Below are 20634 nucleotides of genomic sequence, written 5' to 3'. Positions count from 1 at the left end.
AAAAAAAAAAAAAAGTATAATGATGAATGAATCAAGTTGCGAACTATAGGTACAGTATGATACTATTTATGTAAACTTTTTAAAAATACAAAACAGCAGCCGGATGTGGTAGCTCACACTTGTAATGCTAGCACCCTAGGAGGCCAAGGCGCGTAGATTTCCCTGAGCTCAGAGGTTCGAGACCAGCATGAGCCAGAGAGAGACCCCTTCTCTACCAAAAAATAGCTGGGTGTTCTGGCAGGCCCCTGTAGTCCCAGCTACTTGGGAGGCTGAAGCAAGAGAACCACTTAAACCCATGAGTTGGAGGTTGCTGTGAACTATGACTCCACGGTACACTACTGATAGCTACAAAGTGAGACTCTGTCTCAATAAAAAATAAGAGAGAGAGAGAGAAAATTTTTAAAAAACTTCAAACTAAGAAGATTGAAAGTCAATTGAAAGCAAAATTTAAAAAAAAAAAAATCCAAAACAGCTTACATCTGTTTAGTAAACATAAAAACATACATGGAAATCATATGTTCATCCTTCAGATATACAGTAGAGCCTCTAAAAGTTGACCACCAAAAGGACTGTAACAAACTGGTCAACATACAGAGGTAATCTACATAAGGAAGTAGGCCTGCTATACTGATACATACATGTTGTGCATGTCGGTCTATGAAAATTAGGTCAGTTTAAGAAGAGGTAAATGTAGGGAGGTGGTTAGCTATGGAGGTTCTACTATATATATATAACCACTATCCAGGGGGTGCCCTTTGGGAGGAAAAGAAAAAATTGGAGTTTTAGCTTTTGGTGGGATGTTTATAGAAACCACACCTCAGCCTAACTAAAAGACACATGATATGCAAACTTTAAATCACTGATAAATAGAAAAATAAATACCAAATTCCAGCAGACTGTTTACTGTGCAAACCTTGTAGAGATTGAAAGCAGTCTGGGAAAACATGCAAGGAAAGGAAAAGAAGAAAGCAAACAGTGAGTGAGCCTCAGATTAATTGATCTACTACAAGAAAGAGAAAGTCCACCCTACATGCAAAATTATTGAAAAGGAGTCTTGCTAGCTTAGAGTAGAGAAGAGCTCTAAAAGCACACAGGGCACACAAAGGGAGGCAGCTTTGGAGGGATAACTTTGCAGGGGAGAAAAGACTAAAAAGGGATTGATGCCCTTAACACACAACTGTCAGTACAAAACAGAGAAGAAAATAATAAAGGATACAGGAGACTTAAACAACATAATCGATAGGAAATGTTACACTCTGATTATAGAGAGCGCACCTTTCCAAGCACATAAGGAAGATTTAACAAAAATAATCATGTGCTGATTTCCACAGAAAATACCAGGAGGTTCCATAAAGTAGTAACACTATAAATAACACTGATCACAGTGCAGTAAAGCTATGAATTATTAGGAAATCAAAAACAAAAAGGCCCAGTCAACTGGAGATTTTCTACCAAAAGATTGAAAAGGAAGGAATACTTCCCAAGTTACTTTATGAATCCAGCATTACCTGGATTTCAAAACTTAACACATTATCCCCCCAAAAAAGAAAACTGTCAACTAGTATCCTACATGATCATAAATGCAGAAATTCTAAACAAAATTTTAGTAAATCTAACATTATGTAAAAAAGATAACATGTCTTAACTAAGTAGTATTTATCCAATGAGTGCAAGGTAAATTTAACATTAGAAAATCAATCAATGTAATTATTACTGTATTAAGCTAAAAGAGAAAAAACCGTATGATTATTTCAGTAGTACCAAATAGCATTTGACAAAATCCAACATCCATTCTTGATTAAAAACCTCTCCACGTAGCTGGGCATTGTGGCAGGTGCGTGTAATCCCAGCTACTCGGGAGGCTGAGGCAAGAGAATTGCCTAAGCCCAGGAGTTGGAGGTTGCTGTGAGCTGTGACGCCACAGCACTCACCAAGGGCAGTAAAGTGAGACTGTGTCTCTTTAAAAAAAAAAAAAAATCTCCACAATTTTGAATAGGAAAAAAATAAAATTTCCTCAGCTTGATAAAGTATATCTATAAAAGCTGATAGCTGGCATCATACTTAATGGTAAAAGAATAAATAAATAATACAGTGACTTCTCTCTAAGAACAGAAACACATGTAGACTATCCACTCTAACCACTGTTTTCAACATGGTATTAGAGGTTCTAGCCAGTGCAATAAAACAAAAAGAAAAGGAAAGAAAAGTCATTAAGATTAGAAAAGAAATTGTCTTTATTTGCAGATGATTTGACTTATCTATGTAAAAAAAAAAATCTGATAGCATCTACAAAAAGTTACTAAACTAATGTTAAATAAATTTAACAAGGTCAGCAGCACCCAGAGCTCAGTGGGTAGGGTGCCAGCCACATATACCAGGGTTGACGGGTTCAAACGTGGCCCAGGCCTGCTAAAAAACAACAAATGACAACTGCAACAAAAAAATATCTGGGCATTGGGGCAGGCACCTATAGTCCCAGCTACTTGGGGGCTGAGGCAAGAGAATCATTTAAGCCTAAGAGTCTGAGGTTGCTGTGAGCTGTGACGCCATGGCACTCTACCCAGGGGAACAGCTTGAAACTATCTCAAAAAAAAAAAAAAAAATTAACAAAGTTGCAGAATAAAAAATCATTATATAAAAATTAACCTATCTATATGTTAGCAGTACAGTGACTAATCAGAAATTAAAAGTTTAATAAATATCATTTGCAAGTAACATCAAAAATATTAAATACTTAGAGATAAGTATGACAAAAGATACATTGATCTATACATAAAAAACTAGTGTGAAATTTTTAAAACCTAAATAAATGGAGACATACACCATGTTCATGGATTGAAAGACTTAATATGATTTAAATATCAATTCTCTTCAAATTGAGTTTTTAGGTTCAGTTCAACCAGTCAAAATCCCAGCACACCTTTTTGTAGAAATTGGCTTACCAACTCTGAAATTCATGTGAAAATGCAAAAAACTCAGAACAACCAAAGTAGTTTTAAGATGAACAAAGTTGAGACTTGATTTCAAGACTTATTATTAAACAAGAGTAATCATGATAATGCAATACGTTTGTCATGATGATAAACAAATAGATTGAAGGAACACATTGAAGAATCCTGAAATAGACCAGGCATGGTGGCTCATGCCTGTAATCCTGGCACTCTGGGAGGCCAAGCTTTATCTCAGGAGTTCAAGACCAGCCTGAGCAAGAGAAACACCCCATTTCTATAAAAAGCAGAAAAATTATCAGGGTGTAGTGGTACAGGGCTATATTCTCAGATGCTGAGATTGATGCAGGAGAATCACTTGAGTACAGGAGTTTGAGGATGCAGTAAGCTCAGATCATGCCACTGCACTATGGCTGAGTTGACAGAGTGAGACTCTGTGTGTAAAAAAAAGAGAGAGAATCCCAAAATGGACCCACATGTATATGGACACGGGTAAAAAGACAATTCACTGGAGAAAGGGATAGTCTTTAACACTACTGGAACAATTAACTAGCCACACCTCTTACTATGTAGAAAAAGTAACTCAAAATGAATCATAATTGTAAGGCCTAAAAGTGTAAACCTAGAAGAAAACATAGGAGAAAATCATCATGGTTTTGGGTTACACAAAGATTTCTTAAGACACCATACCAAAGGCATAATCCATAATAAAAAACATAAATTGAATGTTATCAAAATTAAAACTTATACTCTTGAAAAAGCACTGTTTTGTTTTTTGGGTCTTTGTAATTTTTTTTAGACAGAGTCTTGTGGTATCATAGTTCACAGCAACCTCAAACTCTTGAGCTCAAGACATCCTCTTGCCCCAGCCTCCCGAGTAGCTGGGACTGACTACAGGCACCTGCCACAGCACCCACCTATTTTTAGAGACAGGGTGTTGCTCTTGCTCAGGCTGGTCTGGAACTCCCAAGTTCACACAATCCACCCACCTTGGCCTCCCAGAGTGCTAGGATTACAGATGTGAGCCACCATACCCAGCTGAAAAAACAATGTTAAAAGAATAAAAAGATAAGCTACATACTAAGAGAAAATATTTTCAAATGATATATTTTATTTTTAAAACTTATATCCAGATTATGTAAAGAACTCTTAACAAATGACAATAAAGACAAATAGGCTCGGCACCTGTGGCTCAAGTGGCTAAGGCGCCAGCCACATACACCTAAGGTGGTGGGTTCAAATCCAGCCCAGGCCCACCAAAACAACGGATGGCTGCAACCAAAAAATAGCCAGGCGTTGTGGCAGGCACCTGTGGTCCCAGCTACTTGGGAGGCAGAGGCAGGAGACTTGCTTGAGCCCAGGAGTTGGAGGTTGCTGTGAGCTGTGATGCCACGGCACCCTACCCAGGGGGATAGCTTGAGGCTCTGTCTCAAAAAAATAAAGACAAATAACCTAATTTAAAAATGGGTAAGGGATTAAATAGCATCAAATATCAGAGAAGTCTTTGGAAAAAGAAGATATACAAAATGACATACAAGCACATGGAAGGATGTTCAATGTTATTGTTCATTCATTAGGGAAATACAAATCGAAACCACGGTGAAGTACCACTATATACCCATTAGAATGGCTAAAGTTTTTGCAACAAGGTCTCTTGCTCTGCTGCCCAGGCTAGAATGCAGTGGCACCGTCATACTTCACTATAATCTCAAACTCCAGGACTCAAGCAATCCTGTCTAAGAATCACAAGTAGCTGGGAATACTAAGTGTACCACCAAGACCACATTATTTATTTATTTACTTATTTATTCATTTATTTAGTACAGACAGGATCTCACTGTGTTGCTCAGGCTAATCTCAAACTCTTGGCCACAAGCAATCCTCTCACCTCAACCTCCTCAAACGCTAGAATTAGTAATCATCATGAGCTACATAACACCAGGCCAAAAGTGGCTAAATTTTTTAAAACTGACCACATGAAGTTTTAGAAAGACGTGGAACAAACATAACTCTCATACTATATTGGTAGGAATATAAAACAATACAACTCTGAAAAACAGTTTAACCATACACCTAACCTATGATCCACTTCTAGGTATTGCCCTAGGAAAAGAGAAAACATGTACATAAAAAAACTTACACATGAATATTCATAGCATCTCTATTTGTAATAAACAAAAACTGGAAACAACTCAAATTTCACTCAATTAGCGAATAGATAAACTCCTCTTAAACTCTTAGCCTCAAGCATCCTCCTGCCTCAGACTCACAAAGTGCTGGAAATATAGACATAAGTCACTATTCCTAGCTGTGATCATCTGTTCTTTTGTGTGTGTGTGTGTGTGATCATATATTCTTTTATGAAATGTTAGTTATGGGAGGATAGTAGTTTAACTTGGTTTTTTTTAATGCCCTTGGAAAATTGAAAATAAAATCCTTATTTTGATTATCATTTTGAGAGATTACTGGTCTGTAACATCTAGAAGTATAGGAACTAGATTTTCTTTCCTTTTAAGCATAATATTTGTTTGAAAATGGCAAATTAATTATTCATAATCATTATCATTGTCTTCATTTCCCATCTAAAATTTACTAACAGAAATGTCAAGTTTGGCTCAGCGCCTGTGGCTCAATCAGCTAAGGCACCAGCCACATACACCTAAGGTGGCGGGTTCAAATCCCCAGCCCGGGCCCGCCAAACAACAATGATGGCTGCAACCAAAAAATGGCTGGCGCTGTGGCGGACGCCGGTAGTCCCAGCTACTTGGGAGGCTGAGGCAGGAGACTCGCTTGAGTCTAGGAGTTGGAGGTTGCTGTGAGCTATGAGGCCATGGCACTCTACCCAGGGGGACAGCTTGAGGCTCCGTCTCAAAAAAAAAAAAAAAGAAAAAGAAATGACAAGTTTGCTTAAAGTGAACAAGGATCTAAACATGTCATTATCCAGAATTTGTACCTGTAGAAAATGTACCTTCAATTGGAAATACTTGGTTCATGTAGTTTTTTTCTTCATTTCTTCTATTTTAGGGCAAACACTGTATCCTTGATGTATCCGGAAATGCCATAAAGAGATTACAGATTGCACAACTTTATCCAATCTCCATTTTTATTAAACCAAAATCTATGGAAAATATCATGTAAGTATAAATGCCTAAGCATTACCCTACCTGCACCTCAGTTTCTTTATCTATAAAATGGAGCAATAACAGTACACATGTATGTATACTCACCTCAAACTGTGTTGTAAGGTTTAAATAAACACTATGAGATATTAACTATCGTCATCTTCATTAATATTATTAAAGGTAATGTTTTAGAACTTGAAGTTTTAATAGCTAGTGCTACTGGATTCGTCAGTGCAGCTCTCAAGTAACCATCAAGAAGATTAAATAATATATAACTATTACCTAAAAGAGGCAAAAAATAGAATCTAAGTAAAAATTAAGAGGAAAAAAAGAGCAAAAGAAACATAGAATGGGTGAAACAAAAATATATAGATAGTCAGATAGTATAAATGAAGCCAAATATTTCAATAAATAGACTAATGTCTATTAATATGAGTGTTTCCACTAAAAAAGATTGTGAGAATGAGTAAAGAAAAAAGCAAACAATTGTATGTTGCTTTTATAAGATATACCTTAAATATTAAACTGGAAAGGTTAAAAGTAAAAAAATAGAAAAAGAAATAGCATATGAACATAAAAAGCAAGCTGATTTTTATATTATTGTCAAACTCATAAAATTTCACTTCAATTTCAATTCAATTTCAATTCAATTTCAATTCAATTTCAAATTCATAAAAGTTCACTTCATCAGGAAGATACATTTATACATTTGTTTGCACTTAATAGCATAGTCTCAAAATATGTAAAGCACAAATTGACAGCTATTCAGAACAAAAAGGTAGTTCCAGAATCATCATGGGGGATTTTATCATATCTGTCAAGACAAAATCAAATAAAAAGCAAATGTAAAAAACCAGAAGGGATACAGGGGGGTTCCCCCTGTGATTGCATATTATTTGAGTACTATTTTGCTTATCTGTGGTGCTGGATATCAGGAAAAGTGATACAGAGACTTTTTTTTGCTCATCAGCTGTTATTAGTCTTTGTGTATTTCATGTGTAGCCCAAGAAAACTCTTCTTCCAATGTGGAAGAAAAGAAAAAAGGTTTGGCACCCCTGATAGAACTACACAGATTAAAAATATTACCTATTTGGTATATGTTAAACACTGTACTCACCATCTGCAAAATACACGTAGATTTGAAGTGCATATGAAACAACTACCGAAACTGATATGCGGGACCATAAATTTAAAATGGTTAAAAACAGGAGGGAGAGGAATGAGGGGGTCATGGTGTGTGACACACTTCTTAGAGGTGGGACACAGTTATAAAAGGGACTTTGCCTAATAAATGCAATCAGTGTAACCTAGTTCTCTGTACCCTCAATGAGACCTCAACAATTTAAAAACAAATGGTTGAAAACAAATATTTTCTGACTGTAATAAGATTGAACTGGGAACTAATAATAAAACAGATAACTAGAAAATCCATATATATATAGACTTCTGAATGAGCCAAAGAAGAAATCACAGAATAAATTAATAACATTTTGAACTAAATAATAATGAAAGTGCCAAGTAAATCAATTTGGAAGATGTCATAGTCTTGTTGAAGGAACATACACAGCTTTAAATATTAGGAAAGAATGTTGAAAATCAAATATTAGGAAAAAAGATTGAAAATCTAAGATTGTGAGAAATTTGAAAAATATCAGTCAACTAAACTCCAAAAAGGAAGAAGAGCAGACATTAATGAAATAGAAAACTAACATACAGTAGAGAAGATCATCAAAGCCAAAAGTATTTTCTGTGAAAATATAATAAACCATTTAAATGATTAAGAAAAGAAAAGATAAGAAGACATACCAATATCAGAAATGAAAAATAAGTCCTGTGTATTACAGGATGTTAAAAAATACATATATAAAATTTTTTTAATTAAAAACAATGAAAAAGAGGTTATCATTAAACATCCATAGATTTTAAGGATGTTGTGTAACCCAGTGGAAAAATGGGTGAGGGTTTTAACATGTCATAAAAGAGATCTCCAGATAGTCAGTAAACTTGTGAGATGGTGTTTAGTTAATCGTGGAAATGCAAGTTAAAGCCACAGTGTCATGTACTACCGTCCACACACCAGAGTAGTTAAAAGAAAATATCAAATGTTGGCAAGAATGCGGAACAACTAGAGCTCGTACACAACAATGTTAGGAGTGTAAATTTTCATCCCTATTGGTAAACTGTTTACAGTATCTTTTAAAGCTGAACATAAACATAACTTATGACTCAGAAGTCCTATTCTTGATACATACTAAACAAAAATGCACACGGATGATTAGCAAAGACATGTACTGGGTTTCTGACAAGTGCTATTCAAAATAGTCAAAAACTAGAAACTGGCTCTGTGCCTGTGGCTCAAGTGGCTAAGGCGCCAGCCACATACACCTAAGGTGGCGGGTTCAAATCCAGCCCGGTCCCCCCAAACAACAATGATGGTTGCAACCAAAAAATAGCCGGGCATTGTGGCGGGCACTTATAGTCCCAGCTACTTGGGAGGCTGAGGCAGGAGACTCGCTTGAGCCCAGGAGTTGGAGGTTGCTGTGAGCTGTGATGCCACGGCACTCTACCCAGGGGGATAGCTTGAGGCTCTGTCTCAAAAAAAAAAAAAACTAGAAACTGGTTTTTATGTATTCCCATAAGCAGGAGAATACAAAAATAATGAAATATTCACAGTGACACATTCTACATTAATGAAGAATGAGCACTGTCCATCTATATGTAAAAGTATGGAAGAATCTCATAAATATAATTTGAGCACAAAAACCCCAGACCTAAAAATATATATGTTCTATGATTCCAAGTTTAATCATTGCTTGTAGAGGTCAAATAGAGGCTACCCTTTAAGGGTGGTTTAGTAACTAGAGTAAGCACACATAGATTCTGAGGTACTAATGGTGATCATATTTTGATCTAAGTATGAAATCCACAGGTATGTGTACATTTGAAAATTTATAAAGCTGTCGTTTGTGCTGTATTTGAAAGTTATATTTCAAAAAATTTAAGAAGAAATAGAAAAGGCAAAAATATATAAGACCTAAGTAGTTGTGTGCTTATTAAAGAACTTGAATCCATCATTAAAAGTCTTTCCACAAATAAAACACTAAGCCAACAGGACTTTCTGAATTTACCAAAAGCTAAGTAGTAATGTCAGTCTTACACAGACTCTTCAACTAATTTATGAGCATTAATTTGATACCAAAACCTGGCAGAGACTTTACAGAAAAGGAAAACGGTAAGCCAGTCTTTTTTTTTTCTTTTTTGAGACAGAATCTCTCTCTGTCACCCTCAGTCGAGTGCCATGGCATCATATTTCCCAGCAACCTCAAACACTTGGGCTCAAATGATCCTCTTGCCTCGTTCTCCCAAATAGCTAGGACTAAAAGTGCATGCCACAAGGCCCAGCTGGATGGGTTTTTTCTATTATTAGTAGAGACAGGGTCTTGCTCTTTCTTGCTCAGGCTGGTCTTAAACTCCTGAGCTCAGGCAATCCACCACCCACTTTGGCCTCCCAGAGTGCTAGGATTACAGGCATGAGCCACCTCGCCTGGCCAATAAGCCAGTCTTAATCGAAAATAGCAGGAAAGGGTAGTAGGGAGGGGTGGATAAAGTAGGAATAGTTAATGGGTACAAAAATAGAATTAGATAGAATGAACGATATTTGATAAAACAAGAAAATGACTATAATCAACAATAAGTGAAGGTACAGTAAAATAATCAGAAGACTGGAATTGGAATGTTCTAACACAAAGAAATGTTGGCTCGGCGCCTATAGCTCAACCGGCTAAGGCGCCAGCCACGTATACCTAAGGTGGCGGGTTCGAATCCCCAGCCCGGACCCGCCAAACAACAATGACGGCTGCAACCAAAAAATAGCCGGGCGTTGTGGCGGGCGCCTGTGGTCCCAGCTACTTGGGAGGCGGAGGCAGGAGACTCGCTTGAGCCCAGGAGTTGGAGGTTGCTGTGAGCTGTAATGCCACGGCACTCTACCCAGGGGGACAGCTTGAGGCTCTGTCTCAAAAAAAAAAAAAAGAAATGTTAAATACCTGAGGTGATGGATACCTCATTATGCTGATGTGACTAATTCACATTTTATGTATGCTTATATCAAAATTTCACATGAACCCTATAAAGATATACCCATAATAATTAAAAATTTTTAAAAACAAATATAGAAGCAAGAATCCTTACCAAAATATAACCAACGTGAATCCAACAATTAATTTTCTAAGTAAGCTAAAATATAACAACCAAGTTGGATTGGAAGGCAAGAGTGCTTTAACATTTAAAAACAATTAGTGGTGGAACTGAAGGGGAGATGGCAGAGTAGGAAGCACCAGGAATCCATATCCCTACCTAGACAACAGTTGCACTGGCAGAATCTGTCTGATGCAACTATTTTAGAATTCTGAAGTCTATTGAAGGCTTACAATTTCCAGAGGAAGGTTTAATGGTAATTTTAGCTCCTAGCATGGTAGCAGCTACCCATTTCCTCACTCCTAGTCCTATAGCAGGCAGCCATTTATGCCTTCCTTGAGCAGCTTACATAGAGTGTGTGGGAGCCAGAGTGGGCAACAAGGACTCTGTCCTCCAAATGTCACTGTGCTGTGATAGCTAATTGCTGCTTCTGATCATGGAGGTACAGACACATAGTGAGCTTTTTTTGTAAACCCCACTACCATTGTTGGAAGCCCCTCCCCCTTAGGCTGAAGTAACTTTTGAAGATTTAAAGGGCCAGTGTCTTTTCTAGCCCCACCCCTTTCTCTTTTTCCCATTTTGGGAGCCAAACCAACACATTAAAGTAGGAATTTAGAAATACACCACACATACCTATGGAAAGGTAGAGGCTCATAAAATACCTGAAAAAACTCTGAAGCTTACCCCTCAGGCTGATCCTTTGTACAGAAATATCCACAACAATAAGAAGTTTTAAATAAAACAGCAAACCATGAGGAAGAGGAAGAATTTGATCTCCAGAGTTACCATATCATAAAAATCAAATGTCCAGTTTTCAGCAAAAGATCACAGGGCATGCAAAGAAGAAAATATGGCCCATTCAGAGGGAAAAAAAGGAACTGTCCTTGAAAAGACTAGATGCTAGGTCCATCATGGTAGCTCATGCGTGTAATCCCAGCACACTTGAGAGGCAGAGGCAGGTGGATTGCTTGAGCTCAAAAGTTGGAGACCAGCCTGAGCAAGAGTGAGACCCTGTCTGTAATAAAAATAGAAGAAAGGTAGCTGGGCGTTGTGGCAGGCACCTATAGTCTCAGCTACTGGGGAGGCTGAGGCAAGAGGATCACTTGAGCCCCAGACTTTGAGATTGCTATGACCTATAATGCCATGGCACTGAACCTCAGGGCAAAACTGAATGAGACTCTGTCTCAAAACAAAGAAGAAAATGTGATGATGGAAATTACTGAGTCTGAGAAACAGGAGGGGAAAAATGATAAAAGTGAGCAGAGCCTAAGATAACTACGAAATGCTATCAAACCATATTGTGGGGGTGCCAGAAGGAGAAAGGGGCAGCCAAGAGATTATTTGAGGAAATAATAGCCCAAAACTTCCCAAATTTGATGAAAGACATGAATATAAACACCCAAGCAGGTTAAATTCAGAGACTCTCACTGAGGCACTCTCTAATCAAAGTGTCAGAAGACAGAGAATCTTGAAAGCAGTAAAAGAGAAGCAACTCAGCACATACATGGGATTTCCCAGTAAGATTATCCGCAGATTTATTTTTTTTAGACAGAGTCTCTGTCACCCTAGTTAGAGTGCGGAGACATCATAGCTCACAGCAACCTCAAACTCCTAGACTCAAGAGATCCTCTGTTTCAGCCTCCCAAGTAGCTGGGACTACAGACATGTACCATGCTCAGCTAGTTTTTCTATTTTTAGTAGACTGTTCTGTAACTCCTGAGGTCAAGCAATCCACCCACCTCAGCCTCCTAGAATGCTAAGATTATAAGCATGAGCCATTGTGCCAGCCAGAGTACAAACAATTAGGTTACATTGTTCAGATGTTAAGTAAAGTCCAAGTTGTAGTTGAGTCCTTCACCCAGAAGTGTGCTATATACCGCTACATTGTGCCTGTTAGGTGGTTGCACACCAAACCCCCTTTCATTTTCTCCCCTCCTTCCCACTCTCCTCTAGTTGAATCAACAGATTTTTCATCAGAAACTTAAGTGGCCAGAAGGCAATGGTTGATGTGTTCAAATGCTGGAGGGGTCGGGGGTGAGGGGGAGCTGTCAACCAAGAATCCTATATCTAGCAAAAATTTCCTACTCAAATGAGGGGAAAATTAAGACATTCCTAAGTAAACAAAAGCTGAGGGACTTCATTACCACTAGACTTACCCTATAAGAAATGCTGAAGGGAATCTTGTAGGGCTAGATGAAAGAACACTAGACAGAAACTCTACTAAATATCAAAGCAGACATCATACTTAATGGCAAAATATTTGGGGACCAAACTTCTATATACCCATCATACAGCTGCAACCATAATTATCATCTGTGACCAATTTGTTTCCTCTATTCCACCCACCTCATTACCCCTTCACTCCAGATTATTTTTAAACAAATCCGAGACACTATATCATTTTATCCATTTATTTCAGTGTATATTTGGAAGACACTTTAGTTCTTTTTTTAATTTCAGATTATTATGAAGGTACAAACATTTAAGTTACTTGTTTGCATTTGTCAGGCAAAGTCCAAGTTATAGTTGAGCCCCTCACTATAGGATACAAGTACACCCTTAGTGTATTTGTGCCCTTACATTGTGCCCATTAAGTGAGAGGGAAGATAATTACCCCTTTTTTTTTCTCTGAGACAGAGTCTCACTTGGTTACCCTCAGTAGAGTGCTGCGGCATCACAGCTCATAGCAACCTTAAACTCTTGGGCTTAAGCAATTCTCTTGCCTCAATCTCCCAGGTAGCTGGAACTACAGGCACCCACCACAACACCTGGCTATTTTTAGAGATGGGCGGAGGTGGGGGTGGTCTCAGTCTGTCTCAGGCTGGTCTCAAACTCATGAACTCAGGCAGTCTACCCACCTCAGAGTGCTAGGATTATAGGCATGAGCTACCATGCCTAGCTGATAATTAATTCTTTATCAGAAAAATCACCATTGCAATTGTCATACTTAAAATAATTAACTATAATTTTTTTATATAATCAGTTCCAGTTTTCCTGGTTGTTTCAGAAGTTTTATTTGGTTTTAATTTATTTTTGTTTGTCATAATCAAATTTCAAACAAGACCTCTGTTTATGGAAGTTGATTAGCTTTTTTAGGTTCTTCTTCCACATCTCCACCCACTAGTGTATTTATTTGTTGAAGAAACCAGGTAATTTCTTCTGCAGAATTTTGCCCACTTGCATTCTCATGGTGTTATTTAATATGTTCATTGTCTTCCTTGTTTTCCGTAAGCTAACAGATAAATCTATAAGTCATTTTAATATGAAATTTTCATCAAAGTCAAAACTGTCATAGATTAATGCTCAGTGTTTTTTGTTTGTTTTGTTTTTTTGGCTGCTTTGAGTCAGTACAGAGTATGTTGAAACCCTTCTGTCTATCCCAACACAAAGCAACGTATTCAGTAACCGGAGCTTGTTTTTAATGACATTCATAATTTTAGCAGAGCGCAACTTCTCTCCTTTGTTATCTTTTTTCAAAAAAGTATTATAATGTGGTAATTACTGATTTCTAAATTTATTTACATAGGGAAATGAATAAGCGTCTAACAGAAGAACAAGCCAGAAAAACGTTTGAGAGGGCCATGAAACTGGAACAAGAGTTTACTGAACATTTCACAGGTTGGAACCATGTGTGACAGTGGTCTTTATGATAGAATTTTGTTTTCAGTCTACATGAACTGACCCATTCAAATGAATTCTGAACTATGCCCCATCTACCAATACTAACTAGTACTGTCATTATCAGAATTAACTCTTAAGATCTGTGGGTTTTTCCTTTGAGAAATTCATCTAGCATAGGCAGTGATGCTGAAGAATATTGAAATTTAGTTCTTCTTGAGTTACTGATTAGAATAGCCTGTGGCTCAGTGGGTAGGGCGCCAGCCCCATATACTGAGGGTGGCAAGTTCTAACCCAGCCCCTGCCAAACTGCAACAAAAAATAGCCAGGCATTGTGGTGGGCGCCTGTAGTCCCAGCTACTCGGGAGGCTGAGGCAAGAGAATCACCTAAGCCTAGGAGTTGGAGGTTGCTGTGAGCTGTGACGTTACAGCACTCTTCCAAGGGCGATAAAGTGAGACTCTGTCTCCAAAAAAAAAAAAAAAAAAGGAATAGCATCTATAAGAATAAAATAATTCCTACTTGACCAGAAGGAAAATAGATTTTGATTTGGTTTCTTCTATGAAATTACATTTTTCTCTTATCCTTTATAAATGTTGATGCATTTTTTCCAGCTATGTTGAGTTATAATTAACAAAATCTATATATTTATTCAAGGTGTATAGTATGATTTGATATATTCATGTATTGTGAATTATCAGGATCAAATCAACACATTTATTACCACATATAGTTACCATTTTAGTGTATGTGGTGAGGAACTTATGACCTACTCTTTTTATTAACTGTTGTAACCATGCTATACATTAGATTTCCAGAACTTACTCATAACAAAAAGTTTATACCCTTGAACCAACATCTCCCCATTTCTCCTACCCCACAATTTTTGAAAACCACCATTATACTCTCCGCTTCTAGGAGTTCAACATTTTTAGATTTCACATATAAGTGAAATACAGTGTTTGCTTCTTTGCGTCTGGCTTCTTTCACTCAGAATATTGGCCCCTGCATTCACCCATGTTGTCACAGATGACAGGATTTCCTTTTTGGTTATGGCTGGATAATATTCTAGTGTGTATATATGCCATATTTTTTTTTATCCATTTATCTGTTGCCAGATTTTTTTCACATCTTGGTTATTGTGAATTATGCTGCAGTGAACATAGGAGTGCAAATATCTATTCTGCATACCACTTTCATTTCCTTTGGATATAAACACAGTAGTAGGGTTGCATGATCATATGGAATTCTATCTTTAATTTTTTGAGAAACTTTCATGCTGTTTTACACAATGCATTAATTTCCATTCCCACCAGTAATGTACAAAGGTTCCCTTTTCCCCATACCATTCATTTTCAATCCTTGTTATCCTTGTTTTTTTGATAATAGCCAACCAAACAGTTGTAAAGTAATGCCTCGTTGTGGTTTTGATTTGTATTTCCCTGATGATTAGTGAGACTGGACACTTTTTCATACATCTGCTGGTCATTTGTATGTCTTCTTTGAGAAAATGTCTATTCAGGTCCTTGACCAGTTTTTTAAATGGATTATTCAATGTTTTCCTATTAAAATTGTATGAGCTTCTATATTTTGAATATTAACCCTTTATCAGTTATATGTTTTACAAAAACTTTTTCCCTGTGTAAATAAGTTGCCTTTTCATTTTATTGATTGTTTCTTTTGCTGTGCAGAAGACCTATCAATTGATATAATAGTCCCATTTGATTGTTTTTTATTGCCTATTATTTTTGGTGTTATATCCAAAACATCATAGCCAAACCAATGTCAAGGAGCTTTCCCCCGCCATTTTCCTCTAGGAGTTTCACGGCTTCAGTTTTATATTGAAGTCTTTAATCTGTTTCAAAATATTTTTTATATTTTGATGTAAAATAAGGGTCCAATTTCTTTTTTTTGCATGTGGGTATTTAAAACACTGGCCTTTCCCCCATTGTATATTCTTAGCCCCTTGTCAAAGATTAAACATTAGTTATTGACTTACTTTAAAATGTTTTAAAAGAGAAAGTGGAGGGCAATTTCTAATAATATTATCTTTTTCAATTTGTCCTTTAAATTATTCCTGAGATATCTTTGGACAGAGTTTTGCTGTTCATTTATTTAAAATGATGATTGGGCTTTATTTAGCATTATACTGAGTACAATAAGTGTCATCACATTGTAAGCCACATGTTTTTTCTTTTAATAATTACAGACCTATAGAGAAGTCACAAGAATAATACAGGAGGTCTTATATACTTTTCCTTCATATTTGTCAAATGTTAACATTTTACCACATTTTTAATTGTTTACCAAAACATTTGAGAGTAAGTTGCATGTAGATACCCCTTTCTAAATATTTCAATGTGTATTTCCCCCAAAACAAGGACAATCCCTTATATAATCATAATATTGTTATCAAAATTTTAGTCTATTTTTTGTTCTGTTTTGTTATTTAGGGGGGTTATTTTGTTTTAATTTTTGAGATAGAGTCTCAGTTTGTCATCCTCAGTAGAGTGCTGTAGCATCATAGCTCACAGCAACCTCAAACTCTTGAGCTCAAGATATCCTTTTGCCTCAGCCTCCCAACTAACTGGGACTACAGGTGCCCACTGCAATGCCTGGCTATTTTTAGAGATGGGGTCTGGCTGTAGCTCAGGCAATCCACCTACCTCCGCCTCCCAGAATGCTAAGGATTACAGGTGTGAACCACCATGCCTAGCCCTCTGTAGTCTACTTTAATCTGAAACAGTTCCTCAGTCTTTGTTATTCATGACCTTGACAGTTTTTAAGAGTGAAAGCCAGTTCTTTTGTAGAATATTCCTCCCTCGATTTGGATTTGTCTGACATTTTTCTCATAATTAGATTTAGATTATGTATTTGGGGCAGGAATATTAATGAAGTAATAATGTATCCTCTGCCTAGAAGGAGGCATAAGATGTCTATTTGTATCATTACTTGTGATGTTAGTTTTAACTCGTAATTAAGGTGTCTTCAGTCTTAGGCTTTCCAAGTTCTTTATTCCATTTATTAAATTTTACAGAGTAAGCAAAATGTTTATGTTTTACAAGCCAACTCCCAAGTAACTTTTTCTTCCTAAAATAAGTCATTGTAGGGTGGCGCCTGTAGCTCAGTGAGTAGGGCACCAGCCCCATACACCCAGGGTGGCGGGTTCAAACCCAGCCCCAGCCAAACTGCAACAAAAAATAGCCAGGCATCGTGCAGGCACCTGTAATCCCAGCTACTTGGGAGGCTGAGGCAAGAGAATTACCTAAAATGCAAGAGCTGGAGGTTGCTGTGAGCTGTGGTAGCTACCCTATCAAGGGCAACAAAGTCTGTCTCTAGAAAAAATAAAGAAATAAAAATAAATCATTGTAGGCTGTTGTCAACCTAAACGATGAAATACCATAGGATTATGCCGTATGCTGTTGGAGTGCAATCCAGGTGCCAAACTGATGAACCACATGTTTTGTCAAATAAACTGTGTCATCAAGAACATTAAGCCATAGCTAAATTTAGCTCAAAATGTGAACTCTTACAAAACTAATACTAGTGAAAATTATGTTATTTAAAAATTTGGGTTATTTAAGCATTCTTAGCTACATAAGTTGTAAGCCCACTTAAAAAGGAGTAGGGCGCCAGCACCATATACCAGAGGTGGCAGGTTCAAGTCCAGGCCTGGCAAAACTGGAAGAAAAAAAAAAGTGGTTTTATACAGAACAAAAATCCTTCTTATATATGTGTAATCTCGATCATCAAATACACAATTTTATTAAAAATCTCCAGATGACATTTTATGCTAGGTTTTTGAGACCATGGAAATCATACCTATAATGCTTTTCCAGAATCACTGGCATCTTTTTTGTGGTTTAATAAAGACTTATTAATTTACAATTCTGAATTAGTTCATTTATACATAAACATTTACTGTTCTTTTAAAGTTAATATGCTTAATATCGTCTGACAAGGCTTTGTTTTGAAAACTAGTGCTTATTTCTTACTAGTTCAGAGACTTCAGCTATCCCCAAAGAATAGTTGTTAGTAATTGTTACTTGTTTTTTATTCATACATTATTTCAGGCTGGAAATAAACTAACCTAATATCAATTTGAATTATCTCTAACCACTAACAATTCAGATTACGTATTTCAGTTCAACTACACCCCAGTACCTGACGTACTAGCATACTGAACAAAGTAATATCAATCTATAATCAACTCTTTTCCTCCAAGAGCCTACTGCCCACACACACCCCCCAAAAAAACCACAGACATGCTTGCTTTCTATGGTACTATACCTATCCTCCTTTTTTTCTGTATTCATTTATGGAGCAAAAAGGAAAGTTAAGGAAATACGTAATTTGTTTTAAAAGAATAAATAAACAATAAAATAAACAATAAAATAAAAAGAATAAATAAAACAATAAACGAAAGAAAAAATCACCAACCACCCTTTTTCTTTGTCTGTCTGGCCCAGGATAGGGTTTAATGGTGTCATAACTAACTGCAACCTCAAACTCCTCGGCTCAAGCACTCTTGTTATTCAGCCTCCTATGTAGCTGGGAGTATAGGCATACACCACCATACCTGGCTAATTTTTTTAGTTTTTATAGAGATAGGGTCTTGCTGTTGTCCAGGCTGGTCTCAAAACTCCTGGGCTTAAGTGATCCTCCCGCCTCAGCCTCCTAGCATGCTAGGATTATAAACATGACCCACCATGCCTGGCTACCAAATACCATTTTTTGACCATTTTTTTTAAATGTTTCATATTATACAAATAGGAAAATTAATGAAATGAGCAATTTGTCCTAAGTAAATAATACATGAAGGATAACTCTTCTTGGAGGAGTAACTGTTTCTAAGAGTTAGCTTCTACTGTTTCACCAGTAATTATAAAGGCAAAGATAGATCACTAATGGAGGTTTCTGGTTTTGTTTCTGTCATTACAGCTATTGTACAGGGAGATACGCTGGAAGACATTTACAACCAAGTGAAGCAGATCATAGAAGAACAATCTGGTCCTTACATCTGGGTTCCAGCAAAAGAAAAGTTATGAAAATTAATGTTTCTCTGTTGTTCTTTTCCACAATCTCCTTTTGACACTTGTTTGCCCTTTCCTCTGGAGTCTGTCTTCACTACGCCTTTTATGTTGAAACATATCCCATGCATCATGGTCTACAGTTGCACTTATTTTTGATATCTGGTGTCTCCAAGTTGCATCATATGTATTATTTTATGTCACTATTGATTTGTGGCCATTTTTCTGAACTAAAAATGGAATGGCCTGACCAGCTATTAAGGGTTTGGGGAGACGCAGAATTTGTGGTAAAATTCCTTAATGTTTAAGGGAAAGTAACTTTAAGAGATTTTCAGAAAAGCTTTATATGCATTTTTTTTCAAATTTCAATACATATGAAAAAGTGGTTTTAATCAGTGATTTAGTAGACTTTGAGTACTTATGCACGTTTAACTTTAATAGCATGGTTTGGCCAATATATTAGCTCTCAAGTCCTTTTCTCAATTGACTTCTGTTATCAAAGCAATTATTTCATGATAGACAATTAAGGAAATGTTTTTTTTTTTAATTTCAAAATTAATGTCTGAGTTAACTTTCATAGTTTCACAAGGGATATTCATTTTTCATAAGAGGTCTTAAAGTCTTTTATTGTTTGTTTGCAGGGGGATTCCCAATACATTTGCTAGGAATAACAATGTTCAAATGTTTTTAATCTATTTGGTGACACTATTTATAGTGTCTTACAAAAGTTTCATACATGATGATCATCACATTATCTGAATTGAGGCCATGTTTAGGTGCTAAGGGAGCTCACCTTTTACTCAAAAGGTTGAGAAAACTCCATAGATGTGAATACAGACAAAAACAGACATTAGAGTGGTAATATAGTAATCATTATGGCAATGGAAAAGGAGTCCAATTCGTAGCCTAAAACTTTAAATGTATTCTTAGGGGTCAGATTTTAATGAATATTTTACCCACAATAACTGCCTATTTTGTTATAATAAAATATATATATATATATATATATATAAACTTTCTTTAACTAAACTCTGTAACTATGGGAATTATTTTCTTTACATAGTTGCACACACAAACATATATATATATTTAAAATATATTTTTTTCTTTTGCCACCTACTCCTAACTTTTTGTTTGGTTTTTAAATTAAATATTAATTGAATAGACTTATCTTCCTTAATCATGTGAACTGAAAATGGGGATATGGTGGTTGTGAGGAGAAGCATTTAGGGAAATTAGATTATAAGCAAAAGTATGAGCATATTCTCCTCTTTTCTACAGAAGTTTTCAAATGGTTCCTGGGGGTTTTTGTCATTGCTGTTCTTGTCATCAGGTTTGAGTTTGGTCTTCTACCTTTCCGTCTAGTTCTCCTTTTATTAATAGGAAAACAGGCAAAGGCCCCATGTATGTGTGTCTTTTTCCCTCAGACACCTTTCATCCACTGCCCTGCACTAGGATTGTACAAATCTTCCTGTTGAGCAATTTTAAGAAAGTTTAGTGAAAGGTAGAAATTACTTCCGAAATCAGTTTCTCTGGTTCTTTATATTAATAATACCATTTGGCTTCCCATTGGTCCTTGGAGTTGTTTATTAAATTTTTGTTTTTGACAACCTCCTCATAATAGTTTCTTTAAAAAATGAGTACTGGTTTGTAAAGAATTATCAACATTATCCATTCCATTTATGAAGAAGAGGAGAACAGCTAATAAACTTTATTGTAAAATT

At 36.4% G+C, this 20634-nt stretch overlaps 1 protein-coding gene across 6 annotated transcripts in view; it reads left to right on the top strand.

Annotated features, from left to right (window-relative positions):
* DLG1 (discs large MAGUK scaffold protein 1) overlaps positions 1-20633 on the top strand; it is a 322247-nt gene extending 301614 nt beyond the window's left edge. For all 6 annotated transcript variants that reach the window (XM_023514828.1, XM_023514827.1, XM_023514826.1 and 3 more), the window contains 3 exons: positions 5973-6082; positions 13791-13882; positions 18822-20633. In XM_023514828.1, the coding sequence (XP_023370596.1) occupies positions 5973-6082; positions 13791-13882; positions 18822-18928 (309 nt within the window). In that variant the 3' untranslated portion in view covers positions 18929-20633. The remainder of the gene's footprint in view (positions 1-5972; positions 6083-13790; positions 13883-18821) is intronic.
* Position 20634: the final 1 nt, after the last annotated feature.

The sequence above is a fragment of the Otolemur garnettii genome, unplaced genomic scaffold (genome assembly GCF_000181295.1).
Source record: "Otolemur garnettii isolate 467f Iridium unplaced genomic scaffold, OtoGar3 scaffold00060, whole genome shotgun sequence".
Classification (NCBI taxonomy): Eukaryota; Metazoa; Chordata; class Mammalia; order Primates; family Galagidae; genus Otolemur; species Otolemur garnettii.
Note: the sequence above shows the minus strand (reverse complement) of the source record. Positions and strands in the feature narration are given on the sequence as shown.